The sequence below is a fragment of the Antedon mediterranea genome, chromosome 6 (genome assembly GCF_964355755.1).
Source record: "Antedon mediterranea chromosome 6, ecAntMedi1.1, whole genome shotgun sequence".
Lineage (NCBI taxonomy): Eukaryota > Metazoa > Echinodermata > Crinoidea > Comatulida > Antedonidae > Antedon > Antedon mediterranea.
In genome coordinates this window covers 24,918,584-24,938,123 of record NC_092675.1, presented here as the reverse complement: position 1 = coordinate 24,938,123, position 19,540 = coordinate 24,918,584, and the positions used below count along the sequence as shown (strand labels likewise).

Genomic DNA, 19,540 nt, shown 5'->3' with positions numbered 1-19,540 from the left:
AATCATAATTTGCATACTAGGCCTACTACTACTTTACGGGAACTTTACAAGGCTAGGCCGCTCTGCTATGAACACAGCTGGCATGGCAGTAGGGATCACAGCACCAGCCGGGCCCAACCATCATGAATGATGGCCAGCAGGCTCTCTCTGCTGCCTGCTGATGCCGATTCGATGACTGGCCTGGCTGGGATTAAGTTTATATAGGATTCATTACATGATTGACAAAAACAATTTACACAAAAATATATATATATATATCATTTCAAACTCTAGCTGATTGAATTAACTTAACTAACCTTGCATTATTCGTTAACAAAATAGCTTTATAAGAGATGACGATACAACAACGACCATCCTCCTTTTTATTTTTTGTTAATAAACAATACGACCGTCTGGATTATTGAGCCTAACATCACACAACTATTCCGTTCGGTGAGGGCACTCTGACAGAAAACAAAATTACACATTTTGAAAACAAGGCGGGCGGCGGAAAGACGTTTTGTTTGTTTTGTTGGTAGGTCTGCCTATCCTTTTTACAGCATTATGAACATCCAGACATTTTTAGCTATACTTACAGCAAGTCTAGGCTAGTAGTACTAGCCTAGTAGTACGCTTTGATTAGGCCTAATGAAAAGCTAGGCCTAGTAGGCTAGTAAGTAGAGCTCTAGGCCTAGCTTGGCCTGCAAGCCGAGCTAGCTAGTCCTCCTACTCCTTTAGGGTGTAGCCTAGCCTAGTACTAGGCCTAGTAGCAGGTAGTCGCCGTCCAACGAGGCCTCGCCTATAGGCCAAACCTTCCTAGATTAGGCCTATCCTAAACTTATACTGCATATAAAATAATCGAGCTCGAGTAATTATTTTATTATTGAATTTTATTTATGGTGAAATCGCTCATCATGTTTGATTTGATAAAAATAAATTTTGTGTGTTGGAGTGTGTTTGTTATGCGCGATTTGAACGATTTGCGCAATTTGAAATTGCGCAAAAAAATCCTTGCGCAATTTGAAATTGCGCAAAGAATTCTTGCGCAATTTAAAATTGCGCAAGGATTTTTTGCGCAATTTCAAATTGCGCAATCAACTTGCGCAATTTCAAATTGCGCAAGAAAATCTTTGCGCAATTTTAAATTGCGCTGCACAATTTGTAAATTGCGCAAGATAGTTCTTGCGCAAAATGACACCTTTGCGCAATTTGAAAACGAACTGTAAATTTTCAAATTGCGCAACAAAATTCTACCAGACAATCGGTATTATAATAATTTATTGGAAACTAAATAATTCAAAATAAAACATAATAAATGCGAAGATAACATGTGTATAATAAATACATAACATTTATTATTACAATTAAATAATATTATCACTGTAACTTGAAATAAATCAAAATAAATGTAAAAATTTACTTTTTAATATTAGTTTAAGCTAGGCCATGTAACCTAGTCAGTATCAGTAGTCCAGACCCTAGCTAGGCTAGAGTAGTATAGCCGGCCGCCCGCGCCACGCCCGCCTGGTGGAACACCACCGCTTCGTTTTCCTTCGTCGGTTCTTCGACGGTATGCTAACTTATAACAATATTTGCACTACTAAAATAAGGAAATGCGATATTTATCTTTAATTTTGAATCATTCTTAGAAATTACTATAAAAATATGGGTGTGCATGATTTCACAATCTGTCGAAAAACCTTGCGCAATTTGCAGATTACTTGCGCAATTTAATACGTTGCTTGCGCAATTTGAAACACATGTTTCAATTCAAATTGCGCAAGGATTTTTTTTGCGCAATTTCAAATTGCGCAAATCGTTCAAATCGCGCATAACATGTTCACTACATGCCTTTTCAAATCGTTTGTGTTTAGCAGCAGTTTTATATCAATTGTTTTGTTTGTATTAGTGATTTAATTCAATTATTTTATCAGCTGTCTGTTATTCTGTTGTTATTGTAAAAGAGGAATCCCTATATAAATCCATAATATCCACAGGCTCGTTTCTCATGATCTGTAAGTTTGTACTGTACTTTTCTGGTGCTGTTCAATATTCAACAAATTTGATTGCTCCACTTTAAAATGGAAATTCCTTTTTGCTTGGTATAATTAAAAACAACAAAGAAAAATACATAAAACAGTGCATGACAGTAGATGATTTTTTTTTACATATGAATTACATAATGTTTCATTTTTTGTTAGGCCTATACCTGATAGACTCTAATTGAATATGGAGAACCTGTATAGTAAAGTATTACTTCTACAGATGAAATCTGCAGATAGAGAAGAAAGGTTGGACTATAAACTATAGTTAATAACTGCAAGAATATTGTTTACATTAGTACAGTTACTGCTAAATATTAATACAGTATTAATGATAACCAATATCAAACATACAAGATCTTTCTTTAAATCGAAAAAAATTAATAAAAAGTCACTGTTAATTTGACTTGCCAATAATATCAATTACATTTGTTTTTGTTTCATCCTTCTGTTTACTCAGTTTTTATCTCAATTTCCTAGAAAACATCATATCAAAATAACTGTTGAATTATGTACTGTAACGTCCCCTCTTCACAAAAAGGTATGTAAATTGCTGTGAGAATGGTGAAGTTTTTTGCTTTAAAACAATTTTAAATTGTTTTTTTTTTGTGGAAACAAGAAACTTTTAAACCTCCCAGACAAATCTAGTGCTGTTCCACCATACCATTTTAAATGGTTAAAACTGCTATCATCATAAGCATTAACAGAGAAAAGGCCCAGTAATACTTAATAAATGAGGATGCACCAAGGCACAAACGTTAGTGTTAGCCAATACAGGGTTTATTTGTCTAATATCAATTTTCTCCACTTTACCGGTACACATTTTTTTTACATATTTCTTTTTAAAAATAAATGAATTCATTTTATTTAACTTTAATAGTACAGTGATTTATTTGTAGCATTCAAATGTTTTTTATTTCAATAAGGATTTGAAGGTGAGACTGACAGATGAAAATGATCCATTTTTCCTCTACAACCTCACTCTTGGAGAAGAAGATTTTCAAAGGTAATATAACATTCTGTTGCACTAGTAATCTATCTAAATTCTCATACCTGGCTTCTTTTAATAAATTGCACAACTTGTGAATTCAGGAGAAAGTGTCTAATACTATTCATATCGACTAGAAAGCATGAAAAATGAAGATTAATAAAATCAGACTTTTAATACGCCATTTTGTAGTTTCAACATAACATAATTTCTCTTTATTCATCTCATTTAATAAAGGTCTACATTTAGTTTGTTTGTAAAAGGTTTATAAATGCTTTATTTTCAGTTTGAAAAACCAACAGGGGTTGCTAGTTGACTTTGGTGCTTTTCCACAAAAGTTCATTGACCTACTCGAGCTATGTTTACAGGAACAGGACAAAGATGTTCCGCAGTAAGAACAACATCAATTTGATAGTTTACCTTAAATCCTTCACATTTATGTTGCACAATATTTGTATTGACCTGAGCATTGTTTAGTTTAAAAAAAAACAAACAAAAAAGGTCCTATTGCATTACACTTCCACATAAAGTGTATTTTCAATCAATTTAAAAAAAAAATTGATTCTCATTTTTTTTTTAACCATCCAAGAAAAAAAAACAACAAGCATACCTTTACAATAAATTAAATGGTATCAATAATTAGGAGCTGTTTCAGGGATCGGAATTAGAAGTAAAAGAACTTATCTTATACCAACTCCTAAACAGAATACTGTAAGACAAATTCTGCATGACATATCATTTGCAAATATTAGATATATCAATAATAATCATAAGCTTTTTCTGGTTTAATTTATTAGATTTTTGCTACAACTTGATACTCCATCTTTAAGCAGCATGAGCATAGCTAGCTTAAGTGTCATCCAAACAAATGCTTTTAAACATTTGACACACTTATCGCTCAAACTTCTTCCTGGAATGGATGGTGATGTCAAGAAATATCTTGCTGATTGTCTGAAAAATCTTAAGGTATGTTGTAACACATAATTCTAATGATAGTAAGTTAAATTAACAATACTGTATCAACTCTAGATGTGGTGGAAGAACAATTTTTCTTGGAATAACAACTTAAAACTGGAGGTCCAGTGTACACATAATTTGGCTTCTGTGCACTATAAGAACAAAGCACTTTAAAAATTGAATGATTGAAAAGTTGAGGGTTGTAACCTTGTTGCATATGGTTCCCTCTCTGTAGATATCATCTAGCTACACACTGTAATGGACATTATAAATTTGAATCTATTAGTATAGCGCTTTGATTGAGGCAATATAATGTAAAAGTAACATTACTAAAACATGTTATTCATAGTATATACAATTATGTTGTATTATTTTAGGATGAGAAACATAATCTTGAGTCCAAACTAAAAGAAACGGAAGCAGATCTGTCTCAGCGTCTTCGCCAAACTCAAGAGGTATTTTCTGTTTTTTTGCAAACCCACCCACAGAAACACAATACGTTTAAATGAAGACAGGGTGTATTTTATCATTGATATATTGGTATCTGTAAAAGGTTCTGTCTACAATATAAAACTAGTGACAAAAATGTGTGATATGCCCAAATATGGTAGTGATATGCTTAAATATGGTAGTGATGACATTATCATGTCCATGGCCATTTTTTTTGTCACTCACAGTTTGACAGTGTAGACAGAGCTTTATATATAGAAATATTATGTGCAGTGCTGAGAGTATCATTCGACTACATCATGTAGGACCATTGCTTTTATTGATTTCATAATCAAATATGAATTTAAATGTATGCTATACATTTTTCTCATATTTTGTGTTTACTGTTGATTATTTTAGGCATTGTCAGCATGTAGGTCAGAATTGGACAGTTTGAAACTGGAATGGTCATCACGGTTGAGTAATCTTACAGCTGAACATTCCAATGAATTATTAATAGAAAGGAAGATGGCAGTAGAGGTATGATTATTATTTTTCTAAAGGTTAAATTCGATAACACTTCTAAAAAAAACTTTTTTTCCTTAGCTACATTATACAATGTACTAAAACTAATATAGTATACAACATCTGATCTTAGATGAATCATTTATAAGCTTTTACTAGTATCATACAATACATGTTTTCTATTTAGTGATAAAAAAAAATGGCTCTTCAAACAACTTATTTTAGCAAAAATAATACCAACCTTATTTGAATTTGTCACTTTGACAAGTTAGTTATCCGCAAAACAAACGGCATTATGACATACTAAAGAAAATAATATGTTGTTAGTGCTGAATTTTGTATAATTTGTGTCATATATTCAGCATATGCAGTAAAATTACGAGACCCAAAAAACAAAATGGTAGGTATGCATATCTAAATATTTTAAATTGATTATTAAATCTAATACTTAGAAACAAACTGACTACCAAACAAGAGTTGAAAGGGAAAAATGTGAAATGGAAGAGAACTATAGAAAAAAACTACAACAACTGGAAGATAGGTTGTGTAAACAAGATACTAATAATAAGGTAGGTTACATCATGTGTAAATTGGTGGTTGTAAAAAGTGTGTTGGCCTATAGGATGCTTTTTCCCCTTAAACTATGTCTACACTATCAAACTTTATGTAACAAAAAATGTGCCCATATATGGACATGATGATGTCATATCACTACCATATTTGGGAATATCACAAACTAGTTTGATAGTGTAGACAGAGCTTTACAATCAGAAAAGTTGAAAAATATGCGCTTGAATATGTCTTTATTACTTTAGGAACTTGTGGATCGTAAATATCGCTCGGAATCAAACATTCGTGAACTAAAAGGCAAACTCAGTGGGTTAGAAGAGGTAAGTTGTTTATTTACAGGTATCTACATAAATTATCTACATATAAATATACATGCTGCTTAGAGGTAAACGTAAAATTAACCCAAGCAAAATTTTAGGTACAAGTGAGGTAGGGTTGTTATGATGGTTGTTGTTGCTTTAAATTTAATATTAATAATTTTATTATTATTATTTGATTATTGTTCACATTTCTTTCATGGTCATTGCTAGGATTACCACCGTGCTCGTCAAGAATTGCAGACATTGCGTAAAGACAACAGCGGTCTTGAAACAGTGTGCCACGAGCGCGACAAGGCAGTTAGTCAACTACGAACGAAAGTCGCAGTTTTGGAACAGGAAGTCAGGGATAAGGATATCCTTATTGAGAAAAATAACACGTTAATTGAATCTGCAAATGAACACAAGGTTTGTTTTTATTATGGTTGGTGTTTTACGGTATAAAGATGGTGTTCTTTTATACAGCATAATTGTACATGCATTACATGAAGGCTTTTAACAAGCTGCAGTGTCGATTTTTAAAATTTGATACAACATTTCATATTCAGAATAAAATAATATATTACTTTACTGAAAATATTATTATGACAATTTACATTCTTGTATTTTATTTTCATGTTTTTTAATTAATTTTACAAATTTGTTTAATAGAGCAAGATTGAAGAAAGTTGTAGCCAGTTAAGACATCGAATTACCAAATTAGAAACAACACTTAAGAATATGACACAAGAAGTTCATAAGGTAAAATATTGCAACTAAATATTTGTTTTTGTACTCGTGTAGAGAGTATTGTTTCCTTACCACTCAATTGTACAACAATGACTAAGACTACAATGTACTGCAATGCAAAATAAACAGGGTACAAAAATAGCAACGACTAAGTACACAATATACTACAATGCATACTTTAATAGTTTTTCTTTGGCATGCAAGTCATTAAACAATATTGAGCTTTTTAAAAAGAGCTTTGAAATCATGTGTTGGATTAAAATCTACATAATGTCAGGATGTATGAAAGGTCCTTTCTTCTTGCTTGTTATTCTAAATAAAAAAAACATTTTTTAAACCCTAATATCCTTTGATTAATTTTTTTTTCTCAGGGAAATGACATAATAAAAAAGTTAAGAGCAGAAAACAAAACATACTTGGCTAAGGTAGACAACGTTTATTCTTTATCATATCCAGTTTCATTCTTATTTTAAAATTAATTTTCTTTCAAACATTTTTATTGTATGTATAATCAATTACAATTTAATTTATTTAAAAAAATAAAGATGGCAAAATATACTGTATGTAAATGACATTGAAATGATAATTTATATACACTAATTAGGGGACACCTCTATGTAAGGGACTTTGTTCTGTGAAACGAACAATGGGAAATTTTCAAGTTCAAGTTCAAAAAACATTTATTTGTTCAACAACGGCATATTTTTTAACAGTGTAATATATAGGTGTGTACATTATTTAAATGAAAACATGGTAATAAGCCATCATTTTGAGTCTTCTTTAGAAGAAATCAAGTTTCTTGTGTAAACACTATGACCTTTGTTGGGTCATGAATCTACAATTGACCCTTAATTTACTGTAACTATATATCTTTTTTAGATTAAGTTAAAGAACACTTTGACTACACAGCAAGAAAAGGTTCTTGGTGAAAAGTCACAAGAGCTAGTGAAATCTCAGGAGGAGTTAAAACAAATTCATTTGAAAATAACACAACTGGAAAGTGAAGTATGAAAGAATTTTTTATTTGTTTTTTATTCATTTTTAATTTAAATCTTAAATTACTTGCATAATACCAGTAATACTATAGTGTCTCATATAAGGTTGGAAGACAGTTCTGATGTAGGACTTTAAAGTGCTAATAACTTAATTTTTATGAAAGCTCTATGGTTAATAAAAAGAAAATATACTTTATTACACAATATAAGTGGAGGATCAGGGACAAAAGCGAAGAAACCACTATTATCAGGAATAATGTGACCCTCTAATGTTATATACATTGTGAAGAATTAAAAACAACTGTTGGAAACAGAGTTTACAGTGTCTTTAATTACAGTACAGTAAATGTATTAATCAGTCTCAAGCAAAGATGTGCTTCTTTTTGAAATTTTTATAATTATGACATTCTAAAACATTGTAAAACGCCTTCTGGTTCATATTTGTATTATAAATATTTCATTATGTAATCTCTTGGTTAATGTTATTGACAGAACAAGATTTTAAGCGAGTCATTTGAGAATGTAAAGAAAAAGCTTGAAGAAAGTCGAGAACTTCTTAAAACAAATGAGAATGGTGAGCTAATTTTGTTAAAGTTCTAGTGTGTATATTTTGTAAGAACAGCTAGTTGAGAAATCATCCTGGCATTGATTTTGTTGAACCATTCATTTGATTGAAAACAATGGGGATTGAAGGGGAAAACGTATTATTTCTCTGTAGTGAATCCAGCATGATTTAATGAGCATACAATATTTTATTTTCTAACTGGAAAAAGTCACAGAATAATAATGATGATGAAATTATTAATTACAAATTTAATATTTTCCAGTTATTAATTGGTTGAACAAACAAGTGAATGAGGCCCAACTATCTAGAAAGCTACCTGGCGGTTACGACATGCCTTCCAATGCTACCACTGGTTACAAACCAACATTTCAACCAAATCAGGTACATATTTATATTTATTATAAATGATTATTTCTACAGGGTTCAATTTTTTGTCTACCTGTTTTTGATCTAATCATTTTAGTCGGGTTACCATTAATTATGCAAAATCTCAGCAGAAATTGTGTTCATACCCTTCTTTTATAAAAATCATTGATGTTGTTAAATATATTATAGCCTTAGATACATTTTTGCAATTTTCAATAGGATATTGTATAGGTATTTAAACTTTCTTTCAGCCACTGAGTACAACAAATATTAGTAGTATTCCAGGAAATCTGAGTGATTCGCGCTTCTCACATCACAACTATCCTTCAAGGCCTAGTTCTATTCAACAGCAGGTAATAATATGTTTAAATGGACATTTAGAATGATGTTTTTGGGGATACACTATTATGTGTTACTAGAAGATATATTCTTACAAAATAGATATTCGCCCCAAATATTTGTCTAAAAAATTCACTTTGCGAATAAAATCCTGGCCCTCCTTGTTAAAATAACTTTTGAAATCTTTTTTTAAAATGCATGTTCTGTACTATTGCAAAACAGCCCTTCAAAATGTTTCCTGCAAAAAATTTTTTGGGCTGCAGCTCATAGTTTGTAGAACTTGATTTAGTATATTATTAGGCTGGCATAGTGTGTCATTAAATTGATGTACAATACTTGGTTCGTGAGACCATTCACTGCACTGTAAAGTATATTTTTAACCCAATAATACAACCCTAGAAAAATAGTTTTTTTGTTCTTTAAGATTCAGTACAATCCTCAATTGATAAGAAAAGCAAACTCGATAAGTCAAAAACCTAGTAGAATTGGTAGCATACCAGAGGAACTGTCTAACACGCCAGTTGTAGGAGCACCAATAGTAGTAAATAGACAGAGGTATACAATCATTATTATTATGACATTTCATCATGTTATTACCACCTGATCTACTGTAACAGTGATGGAGTAACCATATGCTTTGATGCGATAGAAGTTGAAAAAAGAAGAAAATTAGGCATTTTTAGTCGTTTCTAGAGATACAACATTTGTATGACCAAAGCATGCATATAAACCTGTACACTATACACTAAATGAAAGTCGCTTCAACCTAAATATTGTGTGTTTGATGAATATAACCTTACTGTAGTTTATCTGATCATACATATGTACAGGCTACCCCTAAAAGCTTGTCAACACATAGCATAGAGTGGATAGGAAAAATAATTGTTCATTTAACTAAATAACCACATTTTTTTTATCCATTTAATATCCATTCACCTTCTGATTTTTTGTTTGCAGTGAACCAGCATTAGATGCTAAGTTTCTTCAGCCAAGCCTAAATCATCATGGTGAAATACTCAGAGGCCCAGTTGATCATTCTACCCCGGCTAGTCAACCAATGCACTCATTTCCTAAGCCAACAACAAAACAGAGCCAAGCCCCTGTAAAAACTAATGCTCGGTCGGTAAAACCAGCACCAGTTACTCCTCCACTTATGAGTGCTTATTTTCCAGGATTGCGACCACAAGCTTCAGTTTGAAGGTTCACTACATTCCACCTAAATCTCTGTCTACACTATCAAATTAGTTTGACAAAAAAAGTGTGATATGCCCAAATACAATATGGTAGTGATATGACATCATGTTTATATATGGGCACATCACATTTTTTTGTCAAACTAGTTCAATAGTGTAGACAGAGCTTTATGTAAATAAAGTGCTTATTTATGATTGCAACATGGATGTGCATTCAATCCAAATGTCTGTTTGCTTCAAATTTAAATGCTTCTTGAAAATGTATTGTAAATATGTAAATATAAATATTTTTGTGTAGATTAAAATAATACAATAGAATGATAATTATATAAAAAATTACAAAAATAGATTTGTTATTATTACTGTACTCTAATTGTGAAAAATAATAAAGATTAATGCGATATCTATTTTGAATGTTGTCATTAATTAAATTCCATTAAAGGGAATGATTATGGATGGTACAGTTGGATTATAGGATGATATAATCATGGACCTGGAGGTCCACGCTATTAATTATGAACATTTTTATTTTATTCAATCGAGACCAACAGCGATAATTACCGCCACTAACAGGTTTAATACAAACAAAGCCAGGACTGTTTAAAGCACCTTGATTGGTCCTAACATGGATCAAGGGATTATCTTGTCCAGTGCCCACCTTGACCAGAGGAAAGGCATGGGCCAATACATCTGAGGCAGATACTACATGCAGGGGCTGCCATAAGAGTCGGCAATGCTGATTTCAAATGCGTAACGGGACCCCAGCTCCTTATACAGCACCCAATATTCCCAGATGGTCTCCCATCCAAGCACTAACCAGGCTCAACATTGCTTAACTTTGGTGAGATGTAGATGTTTAGTTGCTTGGATACGGAACATTTATTACATGATGTACAACAATAGTCGAGAATACAGGAGATACACACTCTAGAGGCATGACTGGCAAAAATGCCTTCACATAAGAAAAGATGTATGTTTTTCCCCTTTTCATTACTTACTGGTAACATTCCTACCCTAATCTTCCCTCAATAAGATATGAATGTTGCTATGAAATATTACATCTCACAATTTCTGTTTTATAATAATGATTCTAAATATGAATTATTTGTACAACAAAACTACAAACAAAGAAATAGTATGAAATATGTATATTTATTACATAAAAAAGGTATTATGTACAACAAAGTTGCAGATGCAGTTTTTCACAAACTGATTGTTTTATTGATACAAGTGCAATGGAATTTTACATAAGTCAAATATAAAGATAGCCATGTAAAAAGAAATTTCAGAGCCTGTGTTGAGAAATTTGTCTGCAGCAAAGAAATTGATTTAAAATTGTCATTGCCAATACAGATTTTTAGGTTTCATGCATTTGTCTGTGGGCTTTACTGACTGCCTGATGAAGTCTATGGTTAAAATAATTAAACCATTTGGAAATAATATTAGAGATGAGTCTGGCGATAGGAAGTAAAATATAGAATACATTGAATCTTTATACCCAATGCAGAACTTATGTTTTTGACACAGCTGTTTCATTAGCTTTTCATGGAAGGATTATAAACATTACTGTATATTAAGCAACATATTTTTTCTTCCTATTTGGGTAGGATAGACAGATGCCTTTTTCAATAGAGCCCCTGTAAATACTGTTCCGGCAAGCGCTCATACAGGAGCTTCAAAGTGCTGGAGAATGGAGTGTATGGGTGTAAATGGTTCCTCTACTTTTCATTTTTGTTGTTGGTTATCTTAGGATATTTATGGATCATCTTTCTGTGTAAAGCGCTTAGAAACATTAGTATTAGGCGCTATATAAGACTACCATTTTTATTATTATTATTACTATATTGCAGTAACAGCATTGTTCTTCTCAAATACGTTTTACATATGATGTTTCATTTAATAGCAATATTAATAATGCGTATGTCTTCCATTGGTTTTTCTGTCTTTGAGTTTGTCTTCACCTCTGATATTTTTTGTACAACATCCATTCCCTTTGTCACTTTTCCAAACACTGTGTGCTTGTTGTCCAACCAAGGCTATATTCAGAAAAAAAATCATGTAATTTAATTCATTAGTTAAAATCATCATAAAATCATGGGTAAAAGTGAAATTAAAGATAAATAAATTTATTGATAATTATAATTTCATTTCTCTCTATTTAGGACTTCAAAATGTGATTACTATTAATATGTATACTCTGTTTCTCCATCGAGAGCTTTTTCGAAATGAATAAAATAGCCGCAAAACACTGCACAAATGATACTTACACATGGTGCAACTGTGATAAAGAACTGTGATCCGTTTGTATTTGGTCCAGCGTTTGCCATACTCAGTATGTAAGGTCTATCGTGCTTCAAACGAGGGTGAAACTCATCCTCAAATTCTCCTCCCCAAATTGACTCTCCACCAGTTCCATTGCCTTCAGAGTAATAATGTATGTATTATTAAAATGCCATCAAATATGATATACGCAATTGATATTAAAAGATGCTTTATTTTAACAATAAAAACACTTTTCTACATGCATCTATACTGTATAGTGTGATGTGCTCACGGAGATGATGATGTCATATCACTACCATAATATTTAGGCACATTACACTTGTTTAGACAAGACTAACAAATAAATAGCTGTCATTAGTAACATCAACTTAACATTTATCTTATATATGCAACACCATGGAAACTTTCTTGCATCTGTCATCAAGTCATTGAACCATTGATAGTGAGTCAACGGTTAGGTTTGGTTACATACCTAATGGGTCTCCAGTTTGTACCATAAAGCCTTTAATAACTCGATGGAAGAAATGTCCATTGTAGTATCCATTCTTAGAGTGTACACAGAAGTTTTCTATTGTCTTGGGACATCTGGAATTTAGAAATAACAATTATTGTTTAGTATAGGTATTTGTTTCTGAACGTAGGGGAATGAGCTGTTAGCTCAATTTACTAAGCCTTGGCATTATGTAGTAGGGTGGCCAATTCATTTCCACCCTGCCTTATCCTCCTTGTTATTTTCAACCAGGTACTCATTTACAGCTGAGTAGACTGGGAGTTGTCGGGAATTGAACCTGGGTCTCTCTGTATAGTATAAGCAACATATTTTTTTTCTTGAACTTTCTGATCAATTGAAATAACTGAGGTACTGGCTTATAACACTACAGGGATTGAATGGCGATGGGGTAAATAAAGTTGATTGTATTTTGTATTTATACATCATAAGTGCCACACTAAACACAGTAAAACATTCTAGAAGTTATGCGATTTCATGAAATAAATTTCTTGTTAAAACTTTAAAATTGAATGATATTAATCAATACGACGTCGATAGCTACTCACTCTTTGGGAAACAAGTTGATGACAACATCCCCCATTGTAGTATGCATCACTGCAAGGTTAGACAACTTCAACGACATGTCAGACTGAAACATAAGCATAAATCAACAATTTAATTACCATCAAAACATTTTCAAATAAACAACTTCCATCAGACAGCTGGTTGTGAAGGGAAAATTTCAAATAAAGCATATACTTTACAATCTATTGTTTGAAGCTAGAGGAACACACATTATAATAATAATGCAAATCTCTTCTCCCTAGAGTAAAAACCAAACTTTCAATACTAAATATAATTGGTCTCTTTGGTCAAATAGTGGTACAGTAATCTGTATAACTGAGTCTTATTTTCTAACAACGTTTGATGTCTTTTAATTGAATAGTAACCTTAAAAATGTTATACTGTGGTATCAACAAGTTTTTAATTATTTATATATGCCTTTTTGTTTTAATTTTTATCAAGATTTTTTTTGTATCATATCTTATCATCCTTTAAGAGACAACAACAAATTAAGACAAGAAAACTGCTAGCTTCAAAATGCATGTACACATGAAAATAGCACAGCCTTAATTAAGTTAATTCAATTTATGTACCTGTGAGGCTGCGATTTGTTCCTCCTTGGATGGTTTTTCATTGAAGACATCTCGATCATTACCAACACTAATAAACAAAGAAATAAACTTATTTTAGTGTACTTGTTTCATTTATATATACAACAATTATAGATGCATAGTTTAGAAAACTTATTGTCAATGTATTTATAAGGCACTGACACCTATCAGCCAATGCAAATGTATTTGAATGAGATATATAAAAATGAAATACTCTATTAAAAGTTGTAGTATGTATGGTAAGTTATTTAGTGTGAAAGTTAGGCCAAGGAATACTGTCAATGGAACAGTTAAAATAGTATCATATTAAACCTTGAATGTACAAAAGACAAGAAAGAGATAAAGAGATTCTTACTGCTTAGTTTCATCTGGTTCCCTTCTTGAAAATATAAAGAACCTGTTCTTTTTAAACCCAGTACAAAACAGGGTAGGATCAAGTTCTAGGCCCAGTAAAGCTGGATTATCGGATGCCTTCATCTCTATGGTGAGTGCAGCTTTTTTCTCCTTTACGTTACCTTGGAAAAGGGCTAATTGTAAGAAGCGCACATTCTCTGTCTGAAATGTAAGATAAAAATGTCAAGAACTATTAAAAGCAAGTACAGTGAGTATTATCATAAACTTGTAGATCAATCATATAAATGTTATTAAAAATTTTTTATTATTATTATTTAAAAAAGATTTATTTTGTTTGTTGTTTCAGCTTACCTTACCAATGAACCTTGAACATGTATTATTATACAAATTAATAACTTTAATTCCTAACATCGTCGAATACAGTAAAAAGTAACCACTTTGGTCATAAACTGAAAAGATAATAGTTGTAATTTGTCATTAGCAAAAATGGTATGTCTTTATTTCAAAACATATTTGATTTTTCAGTTAAAAAGCAGACATTATGCAATCATGGAACAAAAACATTTTAACCTAAAGCTCTGTCTAGACTATCAAACTAGTTGGACAAAAAAGTAGGATTTGCTAAAATATGGTAGTGATGTGATGTCATCATGTCCAAATATGGTATACATCACATTTTTTTTCTCACATAACATTTGATAGTGTAGATAGAGATTTACAAAGGTTAGTTAATCATAACAAATTCTTACTTATATTAGCTTTATCATAAGCATCTGACTTTTGAAGATCTCTCTCCACAGCCATTCTCCTACCAAACTCCATATCAGGTAATTGTTGTTTCATCTGCTGTAGTTCAGTAAAGGTCTTTAATGATTCATCCAGTACCCTTGTCATTTTACCAGTTTGAAATTTAAAAATACGGATCTACAAACACAAATATAGTAGATCAAAAACAAATATAGTAGATGCGACATATATTTATTTAACTGATTAGTATTTGATATAGCAATTGTTTACCCATTGCAATTTGGTGTTACAATCCTTATTGGTCCTCTTCAACATGACATGCTTTTTCTCGTCTACATGAATTGGAATCCATGTGAACTCTGAGAATGCCAACTTCCATGGATCGCTTACATACTAGCACAGAAGATGGCTACCACAGACATTTTTTTTGGAAATGGGATGTAAGGAAGCTTTATCTGAAAGTTAATAATGGGCTGATATTGTTGGGTAGCAATGATGTAATTAAAACTAACCTTTCTATCTTTTGAAATTGTAGCAAACTGTTTTCCATCTGGTGAAAATGCTAAGCACAAAGGAATTGTTTTGCTCTGTAATAGAAAAATACACAATAACAGAAATCAATTAAAATAAGTTTACAGTAGAAACATTTATGATGTCATAATCAGTCTAAGGATTATTTTCCCTCTCAATTGTTTGCATTACTAAGAAGGAAGGAAGGCAGAAATAGGTTGCTTTCTACACAAAAAAGTCTAGGCCTAGGCCCATGTTCTTTAAATAATTCACAATATATTGTAGAGTAGAGTGTTATAAAAGCAAATGATGAATGTTTTGTATTTCATTGAATGGAGAGAATAAGGTCATTTGATGAAGAAAAAAGTTTTTTTTTTTTTTTTTCTATGTTTGACTGAAGAACATAATACCTTTAGAAATTCATATAGATCTGTGTCTGTTTTATACCCAAAAGCTACATTCTTTGGAAACTGATAATCTTTCTTTGGTCCTGTCCAATATTCCACCATTCCCTGCTTATCTATGGAGATCGCCACTTCATAAACAGGATTGTACTGGAAAATAATTTAAACATGTTCATAAGCAAAAGGGAAATCTATAAATATTATAGTGGCAAAGAGGGCCAAACAAAGACTTAAGCTCTGTCTACACTATCAAACTAGTTTGACAAAAAAAGTGTGATGTACCCAAATATGTTAGTGATATGACATCATTATGTCCATATTTGGGCACCTCACATTCTTTAGTTACATAAACTTTAATAGTGTAGACAGAGCTTAAAGTGGGAACCACTGTATACTCTTCTGAGGGTCCCAAATGTAAATCTGTAAATAGCATTGAAATAAATCTTGTTACCTTTATAAAAATAACCTGTGCTGAATGTAGACTGTCTAGTGTTTTAAGTGGCTTGTTTTCACCTCGTCCATCATACACATTTATCACACCATTATCATGTTGTCCTCTGAAAATATAAAGCTTTGGTTTACTCCATTTATACTATAAATAAAATATATTTTAATCAAAATTAGTAAAAGACAAATTTTTTCAGCAGCTACTTTGTTTCTGTACGCTAACGACACAAACAAACCTACATTGCTAATGTTGATATAGCATCACCAGATTTGTACACCCATTCACAACAGCTTGGTACATATGGAAGTTTCATCATATTTATCATGTCTATATTAAAAGAAAAATAAAGTAGAAAATTATATAGTATGTTTTGTATAATGACTGCTGTGAAATGGTGTTATGATGTTACACATTGAATGTTGAAGCTGAATGGCCTTCAAATCATGAGTTGCATGCATTGAAACGATAGTTATACAGTATGCATCAAATTCATTTTCTGAATATCGAGAATCATTATTTGTTTAGCCTTCCACATACACCGGAAACTATTCAGAAATAAAGTTCAGTATGAATATTTAGCAAAGATAAATTAGTAGGCCTATAGAACAAACAGACAAGACAACCAACAAATTTTAAATATAAACATAATCCAATGTTCAATTAACATCATATGCCTCATATTGCAACTATAAAATATAAACTAAACACATTTGTGTAACATATTACTTATTAAATAAAAGTATATGCATAAAAACTTACCAAAGTTAATAATATCAAAAACCTTTAATGTTTTATCATCTGATATTGTACACAGTAGTAGCCCATCACTACTCACACATATACTAACAATAGAGCCTGTATTATAAAATACAATAAAGAACTATTATCATTACTTAACAAAATAAAATTATAATACAATAACATAGATAACTTTTAAAGTACAGATCATACCTACTGATTTTCAGAAAAATATTTTCTTTTATCTGAAACGCACTTTCAATACGAATGTACTGATTTCAAAGTGGTTTAGTAACTACAATATTTTCACGTGGCATGCAATAGTATACAAATAATGAATGTTTATGAGTGTGATGGTACAAATAATGGCATAAGGTTTTTCCTTCAAAACAATATCAGAACTAAGGCAATAATGTTTATAACAAGAATCTACTTAGATGTAATATAAAACAAATAATGAATGTTTTATATTCATGCGATCGTACAATAATTTCATTTAGTGAAGTATGAAATTCTATTTTCACTTGAGCTATCGCACTCAAAAACTTTCATTATTTGTATAGATGAATTGCATATTACCAAGATGTGCCCGGAAATGTTTGACAAATTCCACTCCTTCTGCTTGTTTCTTCCAGAATTTCACATGGCCATCAATGCTGGCTGTTATCACAAAGTTTGTCCTGCAAATATTAATCAATAGAATTCACACATCCATTTTATTTATTTATTTTCCCAAACTTTTTTTTTTAATAATTAAATAGTGCTCAATAGGCTAAATTTTATTATATAACACCTATATAAATTCCTGTCATTTGATTGGACGAATGTGGGTCACATGGCGTGCAATAGTACGCACTATTCAACGATCGTTAAATAGTACTTTTTGAAACATTTTTGTGTACAAAAAAAAAACGTCTAGATGTTATATAAAACAAATAATGAATGTTTTGTATTCGTGTAATGGTACAAATAATGGCACTTGGTGAATGATGAAAGGTTATATCAACTCGGCTTTGCCTCGTTGATATAACCTTTCATCATTCACCTCGTGCCATTATTTGTACCATTGCACTCATAAACATTCATTATTTGTATACTATTTAACATATCTTTATTTAAGTTTGCTTCATACTTAGAGTATTAATTGTATCTGTTTTTGTTTCATACCATTAAGTGGCAACTTTCATTGCTGTTGGTTAATATGATAAAATAAAATAAAACAATTAGTGTACAGTACTTATTAGGTTCACCATTTACAGTTAGTTTGTCTACTTTTAAAGCTAGATGCTAATTTTTTCAATCAGAGTTTTCTTTTATTGATGTCAAGTAAAAAAACAAATGAAATCCCGGGCTAGAGTAACAAGTTAATGCACTTTTCAATTGTATGACCCACTATAAAACCCCCGGGAGAGGTGCGTCATTTGTCTGATGTCTTCATACCATGACGCACCCATGCGTAAAAAATGTGACTTACCTTTAGGTGACCATGATGCACTCATTTTTACGCACTGTGACCATGTTGTTTATGTGTTGAGTGGTAAAGTGACGAACATTGACACACCATTGTTTATTGATGTGACGTACCTTTTAGGTTTTTGACGCACGCAGTAATTATTTGTAAATGACTCACCCTTGACACACCTTTCCCGGGGTGGGGGGGGGGGGGGGGTCGTATAGTGGGTCATACTGTAGCTCATACAATTGACAAGTGCATAAAAACTTGAACTTGAAGTCAGTATGACACTTACTTTGACACTGCAACATGTGTAACAACATCACGATGCATAAAACTTTGTTCATATCCCTCAGCACATGGTAAATTTTGTAGGTAAACATCTTGGAATTCCAAAACTGAAAAGAAAAAAAAAAGAAATTATTCAGGATAAAGTTGGTTAACAATATATTATTTGGAGTTTAAAATAGGGAACTAGCGATTATTTACACGGCGGCCGGATGAATGGCGTCGCAAGTCATCGGCCTAGGCCTGCCTCTCCAGAGTCTAGTAGGCAGGCCCGCACCTAGCTTCGGCAAGCCTATATAGGCCTAGGCTAGCTCTCTTACGTAATAATAGTATAGGAGTAGGCCTAGCATAACATACACCACCAATACTAGGCCTACACACCTTTTCGTTTCTTTTTTTGAACAGCCTCAGTCGGCAAGGGTCCGATCCATTCGTTGTCTTCGTCATTATCATTTGAAATTTCTCGTTTTCGGTTAGATTCTGTAGCGTCTTGTTGACATGATGTTGCAGAGTCAGCCATGTTTTGGCGTTTGAAATTCGGAAAATATTTAAAACGCCCTCTATTATACGTAAATAACACAAAGAGGGTGTGCGAGGCAGCGAGGCGCGGCGCACGAGGAGAGAGAGCGAGAGGTAGGGGAGTCATGTGGGCCACA

The 19,540-nt window shown here is 32.0% G+C and overlaps 2 protein-coding genes across 3 annotated transcripts; one reads left to right on the top strand and one right to left on the bottom strand.

Annotated features, from left to right (window-relative positions):
• Positions 1–431: 431 nt before the first annotated feature.
• LOC140051579 (spindle assembly abnormal protein 6 homolog) lies at positions 432–10,241 on the top strand. 2 transcript variants are annotated; one of them, XM_072096834.1, is made up of 19 exons: positions 432–514; positions 2,181–2,270; positions 2,502–2,562; positions 2,948–3,027; positions 3,296–3,400; positions 3,807–3,975; positions 4,344–4,421; positions 4,816–4,935; positions 5,373–5,489; positions 5,736–5,810; positions 6,021–6,215; positions 6,459–6,548; positions 6,908–6,961; positions 7,416–7,541; positions 8,024–8,105; positions 8,359–8,477; positions 8,714–8,815; positions 9,232–9,356; positions 9,759–10,241. In XM_072096834.1, the coding sequence occupies exons 2-19, from the start codon at positions 2,209–2,211 to the stop codon at positions 9,997–9,999; spliced, it is 2,001 nt and encodes a 666-aa protein (XP_071952935.1). In that variant the 5' UTR covers positions 432–514; positions 2,181–2,208; the 3' UTR covers positions 10,000–10,241. The 2 variants fall into 2 exon arrangements, with proteins under 2 accessions (XP_071952935.1, XP_071952934.1); XM_072096833.1 differs by having other exon boundaries at positions 9,226–9,356.
• Positions 10,242–11,170: 929 nt separating this feature from the next.
• Positions 11,171–19,427, bottom strand: LOC140050916 (peptidylprolyl isomerase domain and WD repeat-containing protein 1-like). Its single transcript, XM_072095918.1, has 16 exons — positions 19,266–19,427; positions 18,892–18,994; positions 17,723–17,823; positions 17,165–17,260; positions 16,645–16,732; positions 16,409–16,514; positions 15,964–16,107; positions 15,556–15,630; positions 15,046–15,220; positions 14,648–14,745; positions 14,298–14,497; positions 13,925–13,991; positions 13,334–13,416; positions 12,750–12,862; positions 12,262–12,413; positions 11,171–12,030 (listed from the first exon to the last, which is right to left on the bottom strand). The coding sequence occupies exons 1-16, from the start codon at positions 19,402–19,404 to the stop codon at positions 11,887–11,889; spliced, it is 1,884 nt and encodes a 627-aa protein (XP_071952019.1). The 5' UTR covers positions 19,405–19,427; the 3' UTR covers positions 11,171–11,886.
• Between the last annotated feature and the right edge of the window lie 113 nt (positions 19,428–19,540).